This window comes from Prosopis cineraria, unplaced genomic scaffold, assembly GCF_029017545.1.
Source record: "Prosopis cineraria cultivar Desert tree isolate PC_DT_omini unplaced genomic scaffold, ASM2901754v1 PC2, whole genome shotgun sequence".
In the NCBI taxonomy this organism is placed as follows: Eukaryota; Viridiplantae; Streptophyta; class Magnoliopsida; order Fabales; family Fabaceae; genus Prosopis; species Prosopis cineraria.
The window spans coordinates 6927151-6949816 of record NW_026555333.1 but is presented as its reverse complement, the minus strand read 5'-3'; the positions used below and the strand labels follow the sequence as shown (position 1 = coordinate 6949816).

Here is a 22666-nt window from a genome sequence, read left to right as displayed (position 1 = left end):
ACATGAATGAACTTTTACAATCAACCTGCCATATATTTGCCATGGACATGAATGGATATGAATGACAACATTATGTGAGAGGATGATATGATGCAATAGTGTTTGTAAAGAGCTTTTTTTCACCTCACACACCATCTGGTAAAGTTAATTAATGGTTGTTTATGTCGAATTTTTTCCTATTAAATCCACACACTTGAAACAAGCATTCATCAGTTTATGCTTCATGACGGATGATTTGAAGTTTATGCTATACAATGTTATTGAAAACCCAAACGTGCCTTTCATATGGTTTTGGCAGTTTGAATAAACGATAATTATAACCAAGACCAAACATGTGAGCCAACAAAGATCAGATAGTCAGCTTTGATCAGCATTAGATTGCTGACGATGATTGAAATTTGGACTAGATCATCGACTGTGATCGGGACCAAACGGCCAACGTTGATTGGGGCTACACTGCCAACGTCAATTGGGGCCTAACTATCAGCACTAACTATGACCTGACTACCATTGCAGTCTGGAATTAGTCTATGATCACCATTATTATCTAGTGCCAAATGCTGATGTTATTAGGAAATGATCTAGTGTAGTCATCCTTGTCAAATATACAACTCTCAAACTACTGTAATCATCCTGTGCTAATTCATAAGCATTGTTTGGATTGGGCTGTCGTAGCTTATTGAGTCTAGACCACTTATGTTGTCTGGGTTTGGATAGTCGGAGTCAATTTTGATCGGGCCGCCCCCCTTATTTGGATCGAATCTCTAATGTCATTCGAGTTTTCTTTAAATTTAAATATATAATTAAAAATTTGAAATTTTATTTAAGATCCAAAAAAAGAATTTTAATATTATGATTTAAAATTTTTTATATCATCTAAACAAAAAATTTAGAATATATAAATTTTAAATGTGAGATTTCAACTATAAAATTTTAAATCCATCCATCCAAACATAATAATATAGGCTACTGGTATTACTAATTTTGATGTTGATGTTGATGTTGTTTTATTTCAACTATTCCCTCCGTTTAAAAATATAAGATATTTTTAATTGAATCTCACTCCAATAAAGTAGTTACCTCCTTTTCAACTAATCTTATCTTTTTTTATTTATTTCTATTAAATGTCTTACAATAAATATAAAGTCATTATCAATAGGGACATTTTTAAAAAAAGGCAATAATTACATATGAAAAAACTAAAAATGTCTTATATTTTTTAACATTAAACTCTTAAAAAAATACCTTATATTTTAAACAAAAGGAGTATATTTTTTTGGATCCATATGACGAACCAGCACACTGATTTGATAAACACAATGATAGAAAGAAGATAGCACCAAAAAGAAAAATAAAACTATAAATAGGATATTAGTCTTGTTTTTATAATTATTATTCCCTCCATTAGAAAATATAAAATACTTTTAATTAAATTTCACCCTCAATAAAATTGTTACTTACTTTTCAAAGAACTCTATCTTTTCATATTTATCCTTATTAAACACCTTATAATAAATATAAAATTATTATTAATAGGAACACTTTTAAAAAAAACAATAATTATACTTTAAAAAATTAAAAATATTTTTTAAAAAATTATATGTTTAAAAATATTTTATATTTTTAAATGAAGATCGTATATTTTTTTTAACTCTTATTTTTCTTCAATAACAATGAAGCATGGTGAACAGGTATAGTTGGGCTAGAGCGCCTAAAGAAATTCAGCCCAATGTTAACTAGCCTCATGGCATTTGGTAGCTCAACTTTGACCAGGTACTGGAGGTTGCTGTTCGTTTAGTGTTGTGATTTCAGTCTCGTAGCTAGCGTCGACGAATAGGGGTCGGTGGTCGGAGATAGACTTACTTTTGTCAACGGTGAGCATCTAGTGCGCCTCCTCACTCCAGCAACTCATTCTTCATTTCTCTCTTCCAAAAAGAAAAATCTCTGAATCCTCAATCTGGCGAACCGCTTTCGCTCGAGGGAAAACGAGAGAAAGTTATGTTTTTTTTTTTTTTTATGAGAAATATTCACCTTTTATCATGAAGCTTTTTTAAGTATCTTGTCGGCTGTTTGAAGGGTGGACTGGGAAAAATAGTTTCAGTTTTTAATACACCTGGATTAGGAATTTTAGATCAATGAATTTGGTTGAGTGGACTGTGTGCACCCGGAAAATGTTGATGATTGTCAGATTGAGCTCCACTATTGAGAACTAAATTCAAGGGAAGAAAGTATGCTTGTGTTGGTGACCCTATGCATATTTAAACCTTTTATGGCTACTTGACATAGATGTTTTCTCGGTCTTTCTCATTTTAGCCTGTGATATACTCGTTCGGTGCTCCTCAGCATCTCATTGCACCTGATAAGTATAAAAGGCTTCTTAATTACAAATCAAAGGCATCTTCATTTCTCATATGTGAATGTGACAGTCGTGCTTGTGATGTCCGTAAATTATAATGCACCTACCATGGAAACATTCGTAATGCTAATTTATTAGACCCACATGCCTTATTTTTGTACGTTTATTTTGATTTACAGATGCCAAGAATGGAGGACATTCTAAACCTTCCAGTGCAAGATCCTCCTTGTCCTGAATTTTCTGCTGCTCATATAAAGTGGGTAAAAGTAGAAGGTGGTCGCCAAGGTGGTGATGATATTGCTTTGATTCCTTTTGCCAGAGTGGATGATTTTGTTAAAGGAGAGTCTTCCAATGCAGAATGCCCTGCTAACTTCCGCATAGAATCAAGAAGAAAAAGATCTGAAGGGAGCATCAGTAAACCGAGGGTTGATGGATATCTCGAATACACACTGTAAGATGTCGTTTACCTAAAATCACTGGGTGGCGACTCTCTCTCTTGATTTAACATATGCTTGATGATAGTTTTGGTCTCTCCTGGATTTTAGCCATTTATTGGACGGATGGCTATATCTCATATCAATATATATATATATATATATATATATATTATGTATATATATTATGTATATATATTTATTATATTTTCAAAGCTTAGTTGTCTAACTTTTTTATAAGAGTTCATTCTGGGGAGAAAAGTTCATTGTTGAAGTTATCCAAAATGCTATTTTCTTCCGAGCCTTTTTAGAATATTCAAAGCTTTATGTAATCAGCTAGATAATTATACCTGTTGATTTTTAGATATTGGTGTTCTTATGGTCCTGAAGACTACCGAGAGAGTCAATCAGCTTTTAGGGATGGCACAAGTACCAAACCTGCTTCAGGAAAGGGGAGCAGGCCAGGAAGGCGTCACATGATGAGGGGCTGCCTATGCCACTTTACTGTTAAGAGGTTATACATGCGACCCCTGCTTGCCCTCATCATATATAACCAAAGAAGACACGTGGATAAAACAGGGTCACCTTGTCATGGGATGCTTGACAGAAATGCTGTAGGAACAAGAGCTATGTATGCCCCACGAATTTCAGATGAGTTACGTCAAAAAGTGATGTCTATGCTTTATGTTGGAATATCATTGGATGACATAATACAGCACCACACAGAGGTGATGCAGAAGCAAGGTGGACCACATAACCGTGATGATTTTCTCACTCGAAACGATGTGCGCAACATGGAAAGGATTATTCGTAATTCTACTCATGAACTGCAGGAAAATGATGAATACAGTGTAAGGATATGGGTTCAACGCCATCAGAAGCACGTTTTCTACTTCCAAGACAACTCTGTTTCAGAATCCTTTGTCTTGGGAATACAGACTGATTGGCAGTTGCAGCAAATGCTTCGTTATGGACATAATAGTTTCATCTCTTTTCATTCAGCATTTGGCTCAAAGAAACTTAAGGTACTGCATCTTGTCTTTTAATGCTCTTTTTTTCCCGTAAATTTAACAATGCGTTTTTAATATTTGTGATGGCACTAAAGGGAGATGCATTTTTAAGGGATACATATTTTATTAACATTCTAGATCATTGGCAACAAACTGGTTTATGGTGTGATAAAATTAATCATCGGCATAATGATATATAAATTTTAAGGGCTTATAGTATAGTGATACCAAAATGCCTTATGCTTTTTCTCTCTGCCCTTGACAGTTTCCCCTTTGTTCTTTACTTGTTTTCAATACATCCCAAAATGCAATTCCAGTTGCTTGGATTATCACATCATCCTCAGTTAATAAAGGCATACATAAGTGGATTGGGTTGCTATGTGAAAGAATAAGAACCAGGGATGCCAGATGGAAGCCTAGTGCCGTGTTGTTGGATAATCCATCCTTTGACTTTTCTATCATAAGGTAAAGATATCACTGCAGTTCTTCTCAGTTCCATTCAACTTCTTCTTCTCTTTTGAAGGAGGGTCTAAAAAGCAATTGGAGTTGGGTTATGCTTATTGCAGAGAGGCTTTTCAATGTCGCATCCTATTATGCACCTGGCATGTTCGCCGTGCTTGGATTAAAAAGCTTCAAAAGAAATGCAGCAACATTGAGGTGCAACGTGAGATGTTCAGGCATATGGGTGGGATTTTGTACAGTGCAAGATGTGGGCCTAGTGTTGTAGAAGCCATTGAAGAGTTCATGCAAATATTTGTTGATCAGTGTGGCTTCATAGACTATTTCAAGAGCCATTGGCTATCAAATATAGGTATTTTCAAGTGTTGGTTAATTTTGTATATATTGAAGATACATATGCTCTTGCCCTTAAAGATTAGAAGAGGCCTTCGGTTAGCTTTTTCATCACAAACTTTCTTTATCTGACCAATGTGTGATTTTCAACATATAGGAGCCGCCAATGGAAACTGAAAACTTACCAACTTTAGTATTAATCAATTCCAATAGCAAACCTGACCCTGAGATAGATAGTGAACTATTACATAGGTGACTCAAAAGAGCCAAATCTAGTGGGACAAATAATCCAAAATTAAAACTTCGCAGTCCAAACAAAAGATATGTCTATTCATGTCCGCCAGGTAACAGTTACGTGAGCAATTATTACATTTGACCATGCTCCTGAAACATTAATATCGAATACTGTACAAATACACAATCCTCAAGACTGTCTGAATCAATTATGTTTCTGTGTTCTGTCCTGCAGATATGTGGGTTAATGGCATAAAGTCACTCCCTGTAACAACTCCAGACTTGCATGCTGCAATAGAATCCTATCACCTAATACTAAAGTCCAGGCTTCTGAAGGAGAATTATGCTAATTTCTGGCCAAGAATCGATTGGCTAATCCACACTTTAACTACTGAATTTCACTCGTTATACTGGCTAGACCAGTACAATGTAGAAACAGGGTATTTTGAGAATCTATGGGAAAATTATTTCTCCTCCAATGCTTGGTATCTTGCTCTCCACATTCCAGATGTTGATGTACTACTGGATGATCAAAATCTCCATTTTGCAAAGATCATATCACAGACAGACAGAAGCTTGGTGTATACAGTTTGGAATCCTGGTTCAGAATTTTCACTTTGTGATTGTTCCTGGTCTAAGCTGGGAAATCTCTGTAAACATGTCATTAAGGTGGCAACTTTCTGTAGAACTCGGCAGGTTGCAAGGCCATTATTGTCTGCTCAAGTTTATAAACAGGCTTTGCTTAATCTTCTTCATAACCCCCCAGATGATCCTTTAGTTCTTGATCATGCCATTCTACATGTGGCTCGATTGCAGCAAGACATTAAATCCTTGGAAGACTTGTCGAACAATGGATTGCTGCAGCCTTTACCATCTGATTTGAGTTCTCAAATGGCAGAAAATTCTCTGCTTTTTCAGCATCTCCACTGACTAGTCCATCAGAAACAGGGAAACAAGAAACTTTGTTTGGAGTAAAATTGATCTTCTTGTGCGTGCAGTAATCCAGCAAGGGTTAGAATTTGTTCCTAGAGCAATTAACGTTGCATGAGTTCAAAAGGATATACTTCTGCTTTTGAAAGTGGTGACTATATCATTCATTTCATGAAATCACACCATTCTGCCTGCATAAGTTAATGCTGCACAGTACTGCCTACACTCTCGAATATTCCACCTAATTATTTTTTCGGTGGGGTGGGTTTTATGCTGTTCCTGGACTTCATTTCAGCATCTTTTTTTCTGCTCTTTTCCTCCTGCATTGATGTTCCTTTTCAAGTAAGCTAAATGTTCTTGACCTTTCTGTTGCAGTGAATGTGTACTTTGCTCCACGGTCATTATGATAGCATGTCCAAGCTACTGTCTCACAAACTTTATGGTAAGTGCATCGCCTTTTTAGCCTTCTAGGGATGTGGAGGATCTCCAGGATGTCAAAAGAAATGGAAAGGGCAGGAATAGAAGGATCCTAGTAAATAAAGTCCCCTCGAATTTATTCTTTTCTGGTCCCAAGACATCCTTAAAATTCAAGCGAAGCTGCGTTTGGTGTGCCATGGACACTTCAAGGGATCATTCACAAATCTGATCACTGCACAGAAAGTGCAAGCTCTTAATTTTCAGATTATTGTGATTTATCTCACAAATTCATGTTCGGCGTTTTGCTGCTTACCATCCCTGGTAAATCTTTCCTTTTTCATTGTTCCTATCAAATATGCTGAAAACTCTGGATCTTCGACAGCAACTGGGACTGGGAGTTCCATCGATTGGTCATTTGGTTCGAGAAAGTGATTTTAAGTTCATGACATCGTTTGGTAATGTACATTGGAGGACCCGACCTAATAGATATTTTTGAGTTTTGCCCTCTGAATTTTTGCAACTTCATTGGCGTTGTTTGAATTTGTATATAGTGTAAAAAGTAAATATGTATTTGGCTTTGGAGCTGAATGTGTTACATTCATGCTGGCTCCCTGGCTCCCTGGCTGTAGTTTCTTTCGTGGCTCTGGCTGAGTAGCATTTACGTACGATTCCAATTACTTCAAATACTCTATCATTTGTTGGGGACCCTTTTTTTTTTAAAAAAAAAATCTTTGATCATTACCCACTTTTCGTTAGGATAGGAGCTTAATGATGATTGATTGTGAGGATTCAAATGAAGAGCTAATCTCAGGTTTTGTTTTTGGGCCATACAGATAGTCGACTCAAGTTATCACAAATGGAGGTTCTTGTGTTATTGGCGGCATTAGCATTCTATGAATGTTGGCAAACACAATCTGTATTTTATTTTGTTGTGTTTTATCCGGGTAAGATAAAAACAAGATGAACATTTCAACTTCGATTGATTTTCTTGACACGTATTCCTATTATACGTCCGTTCATGTCTTTTCACTGGGTTGGTTGATATTTAATACTCCTTCCGTAGTCTTTTAAAACTTTTTCTTTCCTTCTAAATATAAGAGATTATTAATGTATTTTTTAATAGATAAATTATTATACTCTTATTAAATTAAGAAGAGAAAAATTTAAGTATTTTTATTATTTTATTTTAAAAAAGAGATTCATTTTTATTTAAAATAATAAAGGGTAAAATTAAAATATTATTATATTTTTAATTAGATAATTAATTTTTATTTATTTGTATAATTTAATTAAAAAATTTTATATATAAAAGAGGGGGAATAGCTTGTTAAGAGATAAACTCTCAGTCACTAAGGGAACCAATTATTGAACAAATATATATTTATATATAAGATATTAATTATAAAATAAATAAAAGATGCACATCCATATCTGATGAAGACGACCATTAACTTCACAGATATTTGTAACATCAAATGAAATCAATCCTTCCACGTCAGATTTCCCAATTTTCTAAAATATCATCATCGTCTGTCTCCCCCTTCTTTCTACGTGTCAACACATGGACCACAGAGACGGCTGATGACATTCAAGAATCAAGACTACAGTGTGTGATCATTTCGGTACCCCATTTGCATGGTTTTTTAGTCCAAATTCATTATTTTTTTTTTGGCCAAGCCCAATTTTATTAATACTAGGCGGACACTAGACGCGACTTTGTCCCGCCTCCCCCCCTTCCTTGCCGGCGGACACAACAGTGCTTTAGGCCAGGACGGACACGGAAATTTTGAATTTCGTAACATTTATATACGAATTTTACTAAAAAAATATATTCATTTCCATCTTCATTATAAAACACTTTTAATTTTTTTACATATGATAAAAATAATTAATTTTTTCTTGATATCATTAAAAAGTAAGATATATTTTTATTTTTATTTTTAATTTTAAATAATAATATTACTACATTAAATACTTTCACACTAATTAAAAATAAATAAAATTAAAAAATAGTTTAATTATTACAAGGTATTCTATATTTTAAATAAAAAATTACATCTAAAGGTATTTTATAAATCGGAGTAGAGGGAGTACCATTTATGAATTATAAACATATGACATATCTTTTACATTCTTAATTAATCAACATGATTGATGATATAAAATTTGATATGAATCCTAATATATAAAGTTAAATTTTAACTGAGTTATCATGTACTATCTTTGATTTCTACTATAGGATGCTTTTTAAAAGAATTTTTTTGTCCTCAATATAAGACACTTGATAAAATATTATTAATTTTTTTTATTATTGTTCCTATTTAAATTCATTAAATATAAAAAAAATGTAATATGCATTTGAAAATGTTTCATTTAAATGTAGGTAAAATAAGAAATCTATTATATTTTCAAACAAAGCTAATTAACCAAGCACCTTTAATGGTTCCCATGAGGTGGTTAAATGCCTTATTATAATAAAGACTAGAGGAAATAATATAGGAGTTGTCATTCAATTTTTCAGCCAAAACCAAGTTAACTGATTTGTTAAACTAAGAAAACTTTGAATTGGTATTTTATTTTGATTAGTTTAATGAAATATTTTGTCCATGGCCAGTCTAACCATGATTTTAACAATTAACTATCCAACCAGTATGTTAAATGATTCAATAATCAACCTAATTTTTAGCACCTTGAAATTGAGAGAATTTCTACCATTCATGTTAGGAAGAGATGTCTCAAACTACAAAGTATTTTTGGCAAAATTATACATATCAATTAAATTCATTAAATTTAATTTATAATCTTATTTTTTATAAACTTATAATAATACCCAAGTGAAATAATAAAGGATAATACTAAAATAATCATAATCAACAAAACATTATTTTTTAAAACATTTAGGACACTAAATCACGTTAAATTTAAAATCAAATATATTTATAAATTTAATATTTTTTTAAACTAAACCTCAATAATTTATTTCATCTGATTCTTATTATAGAGCATATTTTAAAATTATTTTTTAATTTTTTAATTTCAGGACAACATACTTATGGAGATATTAATAAGATTTTTTTTTAATATTATCTTATTTAAATTTAAATACACTAACTATTAAAAAAATGTATTTCCACATTGATTGACGCACCCGTCACCGGCCTTTGCAGACCGAAGTACGGTGTGTGGCAGAAGGGGCGATGAATGAATGACAATGACTTGCACGCAAATCCAAGGATTGGGCACCACGTCACCGTATCCATCCGAGACGTTCCACTTTGCTAACTCATTTGTAACCGAAAGTTTGAACCGGAACAGTTTGGAGATATTTTGAAGAATAGAGGGATAATTTTGGGAATCGTGGACCTACAACCTGTCAACAGCAGTGTTTCGTCCCCTTCACTCACAGCCTTCGCTTCCTTTCATTTTCACGTTAAATCAGGTCAATTTCGAAGGCTCCCGAATGAGATCCCCGTTTCCCACCACGGGCTATAAATTCCGCTCTGATTGGTTTCCCTCTCAGCTATGGCTTATCTCCGTTTCGTATCTGAACGTGAAAGGAGATTCTAATAGGAGCTTCGCTATAACTTCATTGGATCTTCTTGTCATTGTGTCTTGTTTGTTTGCAATTTGGATCGTCGACCAAATCGTCTCTCTCACTCCAAGTAGAAAGTTCGTTGTTCTGTGACAGTTTGCAGTATTCATTATTTGCTCTTTTGTTTCTTCGCTGTGTTTAAATAATTGTGTTCTCTTTGAGCTTCTTTCGATTCTTCTATTAGGTAATGTGGCTGTAGTTTCTTTTTCTTTCCTTCCTCTCTCCTTGCATTTTAGCTGTTTGAGTAGCCATAGGATATGGCGTGTTTAGTTTCGGAGAATTGCTTTGGTGGAAGATATGATAATTCTTTGAAGGATTGGGAAATTGGTGTGTTTTGGCTGTCATTCACGATGACGCGTTATTAATATTTGAAATTCTGGAGCCGGACAGAGTCGTGCTTGAAAACTTTGGATGCCTTCGAGGGGAGGGTTTTGTGGTTGCCTTCCCCTTAACGATTTGTGAATTGATGATAGTGAATGTAATCTTCAAGTAGAAGGAATTTATTCCTAAAAAGATTGGTCGAGGCTGTATTCTTTGTTTTTACCCGTTTGTTATATATCATATTCGTGTTTTTGTGGTTGATGTTTCTGGACTGTGTTTGTTACTGGATTGCTGTTGTCATTGACAGTGATTACTTCTTCGTGTATCTGTTGAGCTGAATCGTATTTGCGAATGGTTATTCTTTTGCTTCATAACGATGAACTTAGCTTGAGAAACAAGTATGAGTTTATTCACTTGTAAGGAGGACGAAAAAAAAAATGGCGAGGCTGTTGGAGATTTGAACAGATGAAAAGATTAGGATTTTCTGTGTAAAATAATTCTATGCCTTGTATGACGGAAGTGTAGGTTTGCATCTCTGATCGGTTTTTCCTTGTGCTTATAAACAAGCTGACAACAATTTACCTAACTATTGCGTCTTCATGTAGCAACTGTCTATGTACTTGTGAATATAATTGTGATGCTACAAACCTACACTTAATTTTATGGAGGATTGCTGTTAGTTGAGTATTGAACTGCATACAAAGTCTCCGCAGCGTGGGTTGCATGAGCAGAGCTCATTTCCTGGAACCCTAGGATCATTGCAGTTTAGTGACATTTCCCAAATCCTTTCTGGAAATGAATTTTTGTCTTTATTAGTTATCCGTTGTGTCATTCTTTGGTCTGTGATTTCTTAAATGTTGAGACGTGAGAGTAAGTAGACCTTTGAAAGAGGGGGCTTAAAGCTGTGTATTTAATTCCTTGGGTGAAGGAGAGCATTTTAGCTAATTTATTTGTTAGGAGGCAGTTCACGTGCAAGGTGTTATGTAATTAGGTATTTTCCATGAGTCTGCCAGCCTGAAAGGCTCACGAAAGTCTAGTTAGTTGAGGGACCATGTGGCTTTAGGAATCTTTATGGAGGGAAATTTTGATGGGTTATGCAGCCAGCTTGAATCTACTGTGGTTCAGCCAATCGCAGAACATTTTTTTTTCCAGTGGTTGAAGAAACAGAACTTTTGGAGCCCCACCCTTGTGAGTTATGCCATTTTGAGGTTTATTGTAATCCCTTTCTCTCTGGTATCTTGTTAAAGGAGTGGTCAAATAAGCAGCAGCTTTGAACCAGGTTTTATTTTGTTCAAGGAGGCAGCTGTCTATAGGATTTTGTGTTTGCACCGTTAGCACCAGTAATGAAATCTTTCATTCGTTAATTATTCCTATATAAATTTAAACAGTGTGGTGGTTGCTTTATGCCACATTCATTGTTCAATCTCACAGCTGATTACTTAACCACTCCTATCAAGACCATCTTCCCTCCATGCTTCATCCATACAATAAAATCTGCCTGTGCTTCATCGAATAGCATCTGTTGTTAGAAGAGACAAACCCACTGCTTATTTGGGTAATGACTTTGGAATCTTGAATATGGATAATTTAGTTGCTGGAGTGGCATTAATGATCTTTCCAGCAATGGTGCCACAACATTGTTACATAGCTCTTCGTTATCAAGCGATCAGATAATGAAGGAAATAAATGCTATTTTGAGCAAAGGATCTACAAATGGTGCAGATGTTATGAAATGTATTTGGCTTTGGTAAGTTTCAGTTCTTGGAGGAGTCGGTGCAGAAATGCCAGTTAAGGTAGGGTTGCCCTTCATGGACAATAAAAGCAACACATATGCTGTAATCTTTTTATTTGGAACCTATTTGATTGAGTGATTTATTGCTTTTAACATAGGTTGGAGTGTCTATTGGATGGATCCAGTATAGTTGGATTTGGTTCCAAGAGTTCGTCAAGATGTCAAGTGATCATTCCATGCTATTGGTTTCTATTTACTGCTGGAGGCTGTCAAGTACCCCAGTACTACCTTGTTATTTTATGTGGAATTCTTGTGTATGCACTTTTTTTGATGTGTTCTCTTGGAGTGATGCTGATTGGAGCTGTCCAACCTTAGTTCAATTTTGTTGTTGCTGATTTCAATTGGTCTGCAGCAGAATAGAAGAAAGCAACAGTGCATTCGGTGTTTGCCTGGCTTGATGGGGTGACTAGATATGCCTTTGAAAGTCTTAGAATTGTTTCTAAATCTTTTCCTACATGCAGGTTGCTAGGCATATTGCCTGCTTCTATATAAGTTAGTAATCTTTTCAAAGACAACTATTATCATGGGAGAGGTTGCTGTTATGCACTCAGAGTCACTGCCATTTGAGTGCAAAGACCTGAAACGCATGAATGTGAAAGGGGTGTATGCTCCACAGTCAAATGCAGATCACATGCCTGGTGAAGAATCAAGTCAATCAACGGATGACAAAAAGATCAATGAGTTACGAGAAAGAGGATATCTGCAATATGGGTATATTACTTGCCCATAATCTCTTTTTTGCTATATAAGTTGTTTCTCTTCCGTTTCCTTTGTTAATGTGCTTGGCTTTCTTTGCAGATGTTCACATTACCAGAGGAGATGTCGTGTCCGAGCCCCTTGTTGCAATGAGGTTTTTGATTGCCGTCATTGTCACAATGAGGCAAAAGTGAGTAATTCCCCCCTCGTCTTATTTTTGGAAGTGGTTTGATGTTTCACTGTTTACCCCTTACAGATTAGGACATCATTTGCTTTGTGTTCAGTGAGAGGGCAATTATTATTTCTTCCTAGCCTTTGACCTTCTAGAGATATGGTCATACATTATTCATTGATGCAGAACTATGAGAAGTAGGTGTTATCAAGTTGTTTGAATTGGAAAAAAGTAAATGCTAGTTTTTTCAAATCAAATGTCGAGTGTCAAGTTCATGGTTGGCATGACTCGCCAGTCACCACCCCATGTGGAGCCATTGTGTGCTCGGCAACCCAGAATTGTACTTTTCTATGCATGTACTGTGGCATGCTATTAGCAGGAATAATTCTGAGTTTGTAGAATTCCTTTTATTTTTGGTGGCACTTACTTTTACTTTTTTTTGCTGCAGAATAATATCAACATTGATCAGAAGTATAGACATGACATCCCCCGCCATCAGGTCAGACAGGTATGCTTACGTTTTTAAACACATCCCGTGTTTAATTATCTCAAAGTCTGCATCCCTTGAATTTATGCAATATTGCAGTTCTGTGATTCCTCAATGCTGATTAGTAACCTTGACTTATTTAACTTATCCAGGTGATATGTTCACTTTGTGGGACTGAACAAGAGGTGAGTCCAGCATCTGTGTTCCATTGTGGTATCCAAATTAAAAAGAGAAGTCTAAATGCAAGCTTAAGCCGACTCTTTTTTTTTTTTTGGGGGGGGCGTCAAGATGAAAAATGCTTCTTCAATTGTTTGTTTGTTTTTGTATTCATGCTAGTACACATTGTAGAAGCCGAGGATGTTTGGCTGGGGTTATTAAGAATCTTATCAGTCTATGAAGGTTCTTCTAGATGTTTTGCACAAGTTAATTGCTAGTAATGTGATTTTAATTTAAGATGTTAAGTGATGAACAATGTGCTACTTGAAACCAAATTGTTACTCCCATCTTATTTACTGCTGTTTTTTTGTTAAGCCATGTGAACGCGATCTCTTAATTAATAATATTTCTAAAAGCTTGATAAATGATAGAGCACAATGGCATTTGTAATCCATGTAGCCGATCCCACCTAGTGGGATAAAGGTTGTTGTTGTTGTTTTGTTGTTTTTGTTAAGCCATGTATCACGAGCCAAAGTATCACTTATGATCTCCATATAGCTCACCTTTCTTGTTCCAATTTATCATTCTTCCAGGTTCGCCAGAACTGTATAAACTGTGGTGTTTGTATGGGAAAATACTTTTGTGAGACATGCAAGCTCTTTGATGATGATGTAAGTTATTTGATCTGGATAGTGATGATTGTATTTATCTTCAGGGAGTTCGCTAGATTAATTTACTTATCTTGTTTCTCGTGTGCTTGCAGATATCTAAGCAACAGTATCATTGCAATGGCTGTGGGATTTGCAGGTATAAACTGCTAATCTGGTTAGTCCTTTATATTGAGATGTGAATGGGAGTTGTGGAATTTTGTGAAAATAAAATTGCAATACTTTGGATCCTTTGACTGGTGTTTTTCTTGTGGGATTGACTGTTTCACTTCAAAGTGTAAGCAGACTAATAATTCTCGTGTGTTTTACTTGTGATACAGAGTTGGAGGACGTGATAATTTCTTCCATTGTTATAAGTGTGGTATGCTGCATCCCTATGCTTTTGATTTAGCGTTAAGAAGATGCTAATATTTCTTACCTGTTTTACTGCATGGTTTCTTTGAATAGGATGCTGCTACTCTACCATGATTAAAAATAGTCACCCATGTGTGGAAGGAGCAATGCATCATGATTGCCCTGTCTGTTTTGAGGTATCACTTTACTACTTTTCTGGTTTGTTGATTTCAATCTCTGTACCAATTTGTTCAACTGCTGAGGCTGACTGAAGCACACCCCAAAATGGTGATTGCAGTATTTATTTGAATCCAGAAATGATGTTACCGTTATGCCTTGTGGGCATACAATCCACAAGAGTTGCCTGAATGAAATGAGAGAACATTTCCAGTGAGTGTCACGGTGTTCTTGTCTCCTTGTACCTTTCTCGACTGAAACTCTCTTGTTGCGAACTCGATTCTTGTTGGATTAATGTATTGATTCTGCATCAGGTATGCGTGCCCGCTTTGCTCGAAGTCAGTTTGTGACATGTCAAAGGTTTGGGAAAAGTTTGACCAGGAGATTGCTGCTACTCCCATGCCTGAGCCATTCCAAAATAAAATGGTCAGTGTTCCTTTTCTTTCCCTCCTTCAGATTATGATGGCGTTACGTGCATCATCTTGCAAATACCGATATATGGCTCTTGATTTGTCTTTGGCTCTATCATCTACATTTAGACACGAAGACCCAGGGGTCTTATGCTATTTTATTTATTTGGGCATGCGATAGTTAGAGGTTCAATAGAAATTGACCGTTTAGTATAATACGATTATGGTTGACAAATAAGAGTACTGTCAACAGGTGTGGATCCTTTGCAATGATTGTGGAAAAACTTCGCGCGTTCGGTTCCATGTTGTAGCTCAGAAGTGTTCGAACTGTAAATCGTACAACACGCGACAGACAAGAGGTTGAGGATGTGGAAAAAATGTTAATTGGTTACTCAAAGACAAGGCTGCATTTGGGCTCACCTGATTCTTGTGCTTAGAGAAGGTGGTGGCAACAGTGTGTCCTCCATGGAGTACGAGGAATTCCACGTGTCGGAATCTTTGACTGGGTGGTTTACTTTCACGGCGCTGTGTCACATGCCAAGAGTACTGAACCCTGGTTCTCTATGTTTGATTACGTGTCGGGGCATCGTCATTGCTGGATCAGTTAATGTGTTGTGTTGGGCTGGTGGAAAGTCATTGTTGCAATCGATCTGTGTTTCCGGTGTTAACCTGCGTTCATTGGAATAATGTACTGTGATTATTAGTCTTTTAATAATATTTGTTTTATAAGTTTGAAGTACCTAATTGATTGATGTCTATGGTAACTTGGTCGCTGATTGAACTGTGTTGGTAGTGTTGTGATGTTGGGGTGGCGTAATCTTTTCCGGGCATGGATCACCAATAGCCTTCCCCAAAACCGGGGGAACTAAAAGCACAACAAAGGAACGAGATTGCGGGGCTCCTTCGGCTGGGCGTAACCAATAATATCTCCTTGTAGAATATAGTCTCATCTCCACCTCCTGAGTAATCAACTCTAATATACAAAATTGTAGCATTAACAAATACTCCTTTCATCTTAAATTACAAGGTAGTTTAAGATAAAATTTTCTGTATCAATAATCTTTATTAAATATATTTAATTACATTATTTTTTTAAAATAAAAATATAGACTTTAAAAAATATATATCATTTATCATTATCATTTAATAATTTCAAACTCACATCTAATTAGTGTTAAATAGAAAAAGAGAGGGCAATATTGATATAAATTTATTTAATGAAATATTAATCTTTTTAAAGTGTTTTAAATTTTAAAACAGTAAATATTTTTCAAAAGTATCTTATAATTTAAGATGAAAAGAATATCAATTTGGTGATATGTTATTTTTTTTTGACTAGAAGATAGTGTATTATCTAAAACTTTGAATTTGAATGTAAATTTTTGTTTCCCTTTTTTCTTTTATAAATATAGGCAGCCTAACCAAGGCTGGGGAGTATTATTGCAATCAGCTAATAAAAGAAAAAAAAACATTAGGGGACGGTGAATCTTGGCCAAGTATTAAGGGCTAGCTTGGCAAAGCTATCAGCATCAGCATCACCATGTCTACAAGTATGATGCACACTCACATGCCACTCTCTACAAAGAAATTCCTCAATCTTGCCAACAAGCAAGTGGTAATCATGAAGAGGGTTGTACTCCCTATTTACAAGATAAATTGCCTCAAGAGAATCACTTTCCACGATTGCTTTTCGGTACCCTAAGTCTCACGTTTCCTTCAACCCTAGCAATATTGTCCAAAATTCGGTTTCTAGACTATTTGTGGCAATATTTTCATGAATAAACCCAAAAATAAAGTATCTAGTATAATTACGAAGGACCCCCCACATCCTCCTGAACCCATTCGATGAGAGAAGGTGCGATCAACATTGGTAAGGATCCATGCCTGTGGAGGAGCTTGCCAGGTAGTAGTCTTAGTCTCTGTTACTTGTCTTGACAAATTCACCCAAGCTATAATAGCCTTCTGTTTCCCATGCTCGAAAGGATAGAGAGTGCGTGTGCATGTATGGACTCAGTGCTTCTACTTTCGTTCTCAAAAATGTACTTGTTTCTTCTTTGCCAAAAAAGCTAGCAAGACACCAAAAACAATTCACGCCAATCTGGACACATCTTGCTTCCTAGGCCATTCAAATTCCATCGGTGCCATTGTGTAAGATTCATGTCAAAAAACACACCTTGATGGCTGGGATGCACTAATCGGCACTAGAATTGGTATGTTTGTGGGCAATCTCAAAGAACATGTAACGCATCTTCCTTCCAATCAGGACACCAAGTGCATCGACCATCAGTGTTCATCTTTCTTTGCTTCTGTGCTTCATTAGTGAGCAACCTATTATGCAAGACAAGCCACATGAATGGCTTACACCATTGAGGAATATTCAACTTTCAAAGTTTTCCCCATATCATGTCCTTCGTTGGTTTTTCCCTAGACAAGTGGTAGTACACAGAATTAACTGAAAAAGTACCATGCTTCCCCCATTTCCACTTGACATCTTGTCCATTGTTAACAAGCTCAGTGCTTTCACGCACTCCTTTCCAGGTAGCCTTTATACCAGCCCAAACATTTGAGCCTGCTCTCTTATTGATGGTTGGAATCACGTCACTTTCACATTTGTATTTGCTTCTAATAACCCGCACCCAGATGTCATCTCTCTGTTTCATTAATTTCCATCCTAACTTCATAAGAAATGCTTGGTTTTGAGTCCTCGCATGCTTTATACTAAGTCCTCCGTTTATTTTGCTCCGTCCCACATCATTCCAAGGCACTAAATGGATTTTCTTTTTGTCTTCCATAGAGCCCCATATAAAGTCTTTATTCATTCAATCAAGAGTATCACACGTATGAGCTAGTACAAGAGATGTTTGCATGGTGTAGCATGGTATTGCAAAGCTGATTGATGCAACAAGAGTGGTTCGCCCCGCAAGTGACGGTGTGGTAGCTTTCCAAGACGAGAGACACTTTTTAACCTTGTCAGTGACATCATAAAATGTTTCTTTTCCCATTGGTTTAGTGTGAAGTTGAACTCTAAGATAACAGCCAAGATTTGCAGTTTGAGTGAATCCAAGCATAGAGCTAATCTCGTCCTGTCGAACATTTGCACGTTTTTTGAGAAAAAGATCTGATTCTTGGTAGCATTCACTTTCATCCCAGAACTATCACAAAATTGGCTCAAACACTAATCACATTGGCTTGGTTTGACGAAGCTTTCGTGAAGAGAATAATATCATCAGCGAACCCTTCCAAGCCGTATAGGTTCCCATTATGTATCATCTATTTTTTGCTGGATTAGGTGAGCCAACCTCTCCACACAAATAACAAAGAAATAAGGGGATATAGGGTCACCTTGTCGGACTCCTCTAGATGGTAAGAATGCCTCAAATTTACTGCTATTCCAGAGAAGTTGCATAGTAGATGAAGACATACTTTGAATAATAACATGAGTAATATGAGCAGGAAACTTGAGATGGTCCATGCAGTCAGAAAGAAAATCTCAATTAAGTCTATCGTAAGCCTTCTCCAAGTCATTTTTTATGCCCATGAAGCCACGCTTACCTTGCATGAACTTCATAGAATGAATGACCTCTTGGGTTACAAAGCTACATTGGTTAGGAGATATAATATTAGGGAAAAGAGCCTTCATCCTATTAATAATTACTTTAGTGATAGTATTAAAAGTAACATTGCATAAACTTATGGGTCTCAAGTCACGTCCATTTCAAGAGGAGATTTTTTTCAGAATAAGAACACTAAAAGTACTATTTATTTCCTGAATTGCCTGGGGATTATTGAAAAAAGTATCATTTCCTTAATTTTGTTTCTTCATAAACTTGTCCCAGCACTTCTGCACCATCAACTCACGAGTCTTGAACCAACACCGCCCAGTATTACCCCGCCTTTCTCGCCTAAACAAAACTCACGAGTCAACATGATGACCCATACCCCACGGTTTTATGTGTCCGTTGAAGGGCTTCATCTCCATTTAAAAAACGTGGGGTCGCTTTTGGATTCGCTTTTCACCGACCAATCATGCTTTCTCTAAAAATTCGTGCGTCCATTTCTGAAATTCGTGTTTGGATTCAAAAGGTCCTTGAAGGAATCATAACATGTTTGAGCTAATTGCCTCTCTGTGACGTGATTACTTGAGTACTCGGATGACACGCCTTTAGAGGGGTCAGAAATAATACAGTAATTTCAGAATAAAAACACAACTACAAGCAGAACGGCCGAAATGATATGCTGGAAGCTAAAAACATGCTTTAACTGGAATTAAAACATGGAGATCATCGAACAACCAGATGGAGTCTGAAAGCAAGCTAATCCACAGTAGAGGTGGGAATTTGATTTATTAGATAGCATGCATGCCCGTCAGTTCACGTTTAATGTACTACAGAACCCAGCTTTAAGTAGAATTTGGAATAACATTCTAAAGCTTGAAAAGATTTTGGATTTAGCCGATTAGGAGGTTCATCCGCCTCCTAAAAGTTCATTGAACGATAGTCAGTAGGCCTAGTGAAACTAGGATAATCACATTCCAACAAGTCAGAACGGCAACATCCATCAAAACTTCAAGATTCGGTCAAGGTTAGAAATACAGTGATTGTATAGTACTCTGCTAAGATCACATGTATCGTTCGGCCAAAAACAGGTCCAGATAGTATACATTGATTTTTGACACAATGTAGAGGTAATACGAGGTAAATTGAATAGAAGGGGAAGCCAGAAAAATCAGCCTCAACCCTTAAGGGTGATAAGCAACCAGCATCAGTAAGTCTGATAACATATTATCTCTAGTTATATGAAAACCAAAACTAGCCGTCCAAAAGCCATAATAATCCACCACGAGCATGAAAGCTGAAACACCAATGGCAAACGCAATGATGTACAAAATGATCATCCATGGCTGCTGATTGATGCACATAAAACAGCTCTTCTATGAACAGATGATCAGCTGCGTCCACCACTGTCAAGGCCATGGTGGGTGTGGCAGAAAAAGCCTCTCTAGGCAGCTGTGAAAATGCCAGTTCCAACAAGTTCCTCACTATTTTCTGGTTTTGGAGAAGAATTAACAGAAGATGGATTTGATTTCTTCTCAAGTTCCTCGTCAATCATGATCTGCAGAGCACGGCAACTTAAACTGCAAAATGCTTTTTCGCCTCTGCAAGATGTCAATCAACACCACGGTTATAATAAAATCTATCATGAAGTTAACACTATTTCAAGAGTCAAACAGAAACCATACAACAGTCAGTGACTTGTCAGCGTTACCTGTACATATAAATATCTTTCCCCTCTTCCAGTTTCTTGTCGCAATGGTTACAGAAACTCAAAAAGTCACTAGAGGGATATTGGTTTGGAGTTTGTAAGCTGTTGACCACATTGGGCAGTACTCCATCATCCCCTTCTCTGTTCTTACTATGGGTTCCAAAACCACTAGAGTGAGTTTCCAGAATGCAGTCCCCGAAAATATGAGTAGTTTTTGGGTTAGGACCACGGGAAATTACACACGTGTAGTCCTCAGAAAGTTCAATCTCACCAGCAGATAAAGAACCAACAAATTCATTTGATGTGCAAATGGATGAAGGTTTTGAGTCGAATTCTGTATGAGATAAGGTGCTTGAGTTCTGGCTTCCTCCGTTAAAAAAAGGGGGAGAGTTCACTCGGGTGATCATATTTTTCATCGTAATCTCAGAGATGGAATCAATGTTTGAATGATTTAAACCAGACAGGATTTTCAATGGACTGCAGGAGTCCAAAGAACAAGACCTACTTTTCCCAAATGGCTCAATCTCTTGGTGGGGTTCTCCAATTTCAAAAAGAACCTTTGATTCGCCCTTGCCAGAAATAGACCCACTCTTACTATAAGGAGGCTTACAAAAATCCTTGGGTAAGGATTTAGATGCCTCAAAGAATCAGTATAGGGTTGACAATTTGGGATTTTCACCCTCGGTTTTGGACCGAGACTAAGATTCTTACTCTCTGATGGTCGGAGAATTTTCCCAGAAAGTCTAGGACAATCTTCCAAAGAATCTATTAAGCTTAGGCCTACTTTGCCGCATTCCCAGCTCTTTTGATTCCCCTCATGGGGAGATGATCTTGGGGATCTAACTGCGCTTCCTAAGTTTGACAGGACCCTAGAATCAAGTGGAGATGTTGGGCTCCTAACTGAATCAGAATCTAGTAAGCCCTTAGGACCCAGACCTACGAACACGCGAGGTGCATTGAAAATTGAATTGCTTTTGATGTTTCTCCCCAGAGATTGAAACTGAAAATAGTAGTCCGAATTAGCATCAGGGTTTGCTACATGATCCATGAGGTGTTGATCCTTCTGGAGTGACCTGGTTCTCTTCCTCAACATTATCTCAAAACACCTGTCAAACAAAACACAAAACTAGAATAAACAATCACCAATATCAAGCAACTAACCACATTAATAAATATTGTATGGTCAGCCGAGAAAGGATCAAACCTTTGAACGCATAAATCATGATGGTGAGCATTCATGTTAGAAAAACAAAGGAAAAGCTTGGCATTTCGACTATAATCGCAGACTTAGAAAATAAAATAATTAAATCAAGAAAAATTATGGAGGATATATTAGACGGTGAAATGTCACTTCATTCAGAAAGCCCTCAGAACAGAAACGACATTCAAAGTAAAAACCCCAAATGCGAAGGGTAAGGACCATCGGAAGATTGCTAGGGTCATTCCAAGTCACTCCTCCAATCAAACAATATGCAAATACAAATTCTTAAGAAATGGAAGGGGGGGGGGAGTACCGAAGAAACACGAAAACCCCAGATTGAGAAAAAAAAATATATATATATATATATATCAGAAATGTATCAGCAGATTTACCGGACATCGCGATATGATCGATGACATCTAACAGTAACCAGCCTAAGCCTTTAGTAGAACATTGAAAACCCCCAAAAAGAACCAAAACACAAGACACAGTCAAATAAAATACAAGGTAAACCTGGACCGGAAAAAAGCCTACGAGGGAGACCGACATCGTCTAAAATCCATCGACTAACTATCAAAAGCAAAGAAAAACAAAGACAATAAAAGAATCTGAGGAAAACCCAGACCCACCTGGGGATTTCTCTGAGAGAGCTCAGGAAACTTTCAGCGAGACTGATGTTGAAGAGAGGAGGCCCTAATACAATATAAATGTGGGCCTGTGAAACTTGTGTAGTACTCCTCCCTCTCTCCCCTCTCTCTCTCTACATGCCTCAAAATCAGCGAAGCAGTGAGCTTCTGAAACACTCCTCCCTCTCTCCATCTTTTTTCCCGATTTCTCTCTAGAATTGACACATACCCTCTCTCGAATAAATGACTACTGTACACAGCTCTGTACACGCCCACAGAATTGTAGTGTTTCGTTTTGTGCTCGTCCCATTTTTGTGACATTGTTCCTTGCAAAACCGTGATTCAATTGCGAATTAGTAGACATTTTTCATAAACTTCAAAAAAATTTATATTACTATTATCAAAAATTTTATATAAAATATTTAATAAGGATATAAATAAAAAAATTTAATATTTTTAAAAATTTAATATTTTAATCAGGCCCAATATAAACGAAAAGAGTTGGCCCCGAGGCTTAATAAAGGCCACAATAAGTAAACATACCGAAATCTCATCAACTGCAAATATTAGACCGTTGGCACGAAAGATACGATCTTAAGT

The 22666-nt window shown here is 36.5% G+C and overlaps 3 protein-coding genes across 7 annotated transcripts; 2 read left to right on the top strand and 1 right to left on the bottom strand.

The window, feature by feature from the left end:
• The first annotated feature begins 1744 nt into the window (after positions 1 to 1744).
• On the top strand, positions 1745 to 6881 carry LOC129303357 (uncharacterized). 3 transcript variants are annotated; one of them, XM_054942634.1, is made up of 7 exons: positions 1745 to 1874; positions 2536 to 2807; positions 3155 to 3815; positions 4066 to 4265; positions 4367 to 4611; positions 5062 to 5837; positions 6132 to 6881. In XM_054942634.1, the coding sequence occupies exons 2-6, from the start codon at positions 2536 to 2538 to the stop codon at positions 5754 to 5756; spliced, it is 2073 nt and encodes a 690-aa protein (XP_054798609.1). In that variant the 5' UTR covers positions 1745 to 1874; the 3' UTR covers positions 5757 to 5837; positions 6132 to 6881. The 3 variants fall into 3 exon arrangements, with proteins under 3 accessions (XP_054798609.1, XP_054798608.1, XP_054798607.1); XM_054942633.1 differs by having other exon boundaries at positions 5062 to 6012; XM_054942632.1 differs by having other exon boundaries at positions 5062 to 6017.
• Positions 6882 to 9620: 2739 nt separating this feature from the next.
• LOC129303361 (probable E3 ubiquitin-protein ligase RZFP34) lies at positions 9621 to 16027 on the top strand. 3 transcript variants are annotated; one of them, XR_008591459.1, is made up of 13 exons: positions 9622 to 11879; positions 11977 to 12589; positions 12677 to 12764; positions 13195 to 13254; positions 13386 to 13418; positions 13983 to 14060; positions 14153 to 14196; positions 14378 to 14418; positions 14505 to 14587; positions 14689 to 14780; positions 14882 to 14993; positions 15231 to 15665; positions 15771 to 16027. XR_008591459.1 is itself a non-coding variant. In XM_054942638.1 (12 exons), the coding sequence occupies exons 2-12, from the start codon at positions 12402 to 12404 to the stop codon at positions 15339 to 15341; spliced, it is 930 nt and encodes a 309-aa protein (XP_054798613.1). In that variant the 5' UTR covers positions 9621 to 9842; positions 12340 to 12401; the 3' UTR covers positions 15342 to 15758. The 3 variants fall into 3 exon arrangements, 2 of the variants coding, with proteins under 2 accessions (XP_054798613.1, XP_054798612.1); XM_054942638.1 differs by lacking the exon at positions 15771 to 16027 and having other exon boundaries at positions 9621 to 9842; positions 12340 to 12589; positions 15231 to 15758; XM_054942637.1 differs by lacking the exon at positions 15771 to 16027 and having other exon boundaries at positions 15231 to 15758.
• A 3532-nt stretch (positions 16028 to 19559) lies between these two features.
• On the bottom strand, positions 19560 to 22332 carry LOC129303282 (FCS-Like Zinc finger 10-like). Its single transcript, XM_054942498.1, is given in 4 exon segments — positions 19560 to 20132; positions 20243 to 20882; positions 20885 to 21345; positions 22070 to 22332. Coding segments are annotated over 3 exon segments (1245 nt in total). The 5' UTR covers positions 21333 to 21345; positions 22070 to 22332; the 3' UTR covers positions 19560 to 19975.
• Positions 22333 to 22666: the final 334 nt, after the last annotated feature.

Bases quoted from the DNA above. Each gene is read 5' to 3' on its own strand.
- LOC129303357 (XM_054942634.1), top strand. From the start codon at position 2,536: ATGCCAAGAATGGAGGACATTCTAAACCTTCCAGTGCAAGATCCTCCT. The intron at 3,816-4,065 runs GTACTGCATCTT...TGCCCTTGACAG, and splicing joins TTGGCTCAAAGAAACTTAAG to TTTCCCCTTTGTTCTTTACT. The intron at 4,266-4,366 runs GTAAAGATATCA...TGCTTATTGCAG, and splicing joins TTTGACTTTTCTATCATAAG to AGAGGCTTTTCAATGTCGCA.
- LOC129303361 (XM_054942638.1), top strand. From the start codon at position 12,402: ATGGGAGAGGTTGCTGTTATGCACTCAGAGTCACTGCCATTTGAGTGC. The intron at 13,419-13,982 runs GTGAGTCCAGCA...TCATTCTTCCAG, and splicing joins TTTGTGGGACTGAACAAGAG to GTTCGCCAGAACTGTATAAA. The intron at 14,061-14,152 runs GTAAGTTATTTG...GTGTGCTTGCAG, and splicing joins GCAAGCTCTTTGATGATGAT to ATATCTAAGCAACAGTATCA.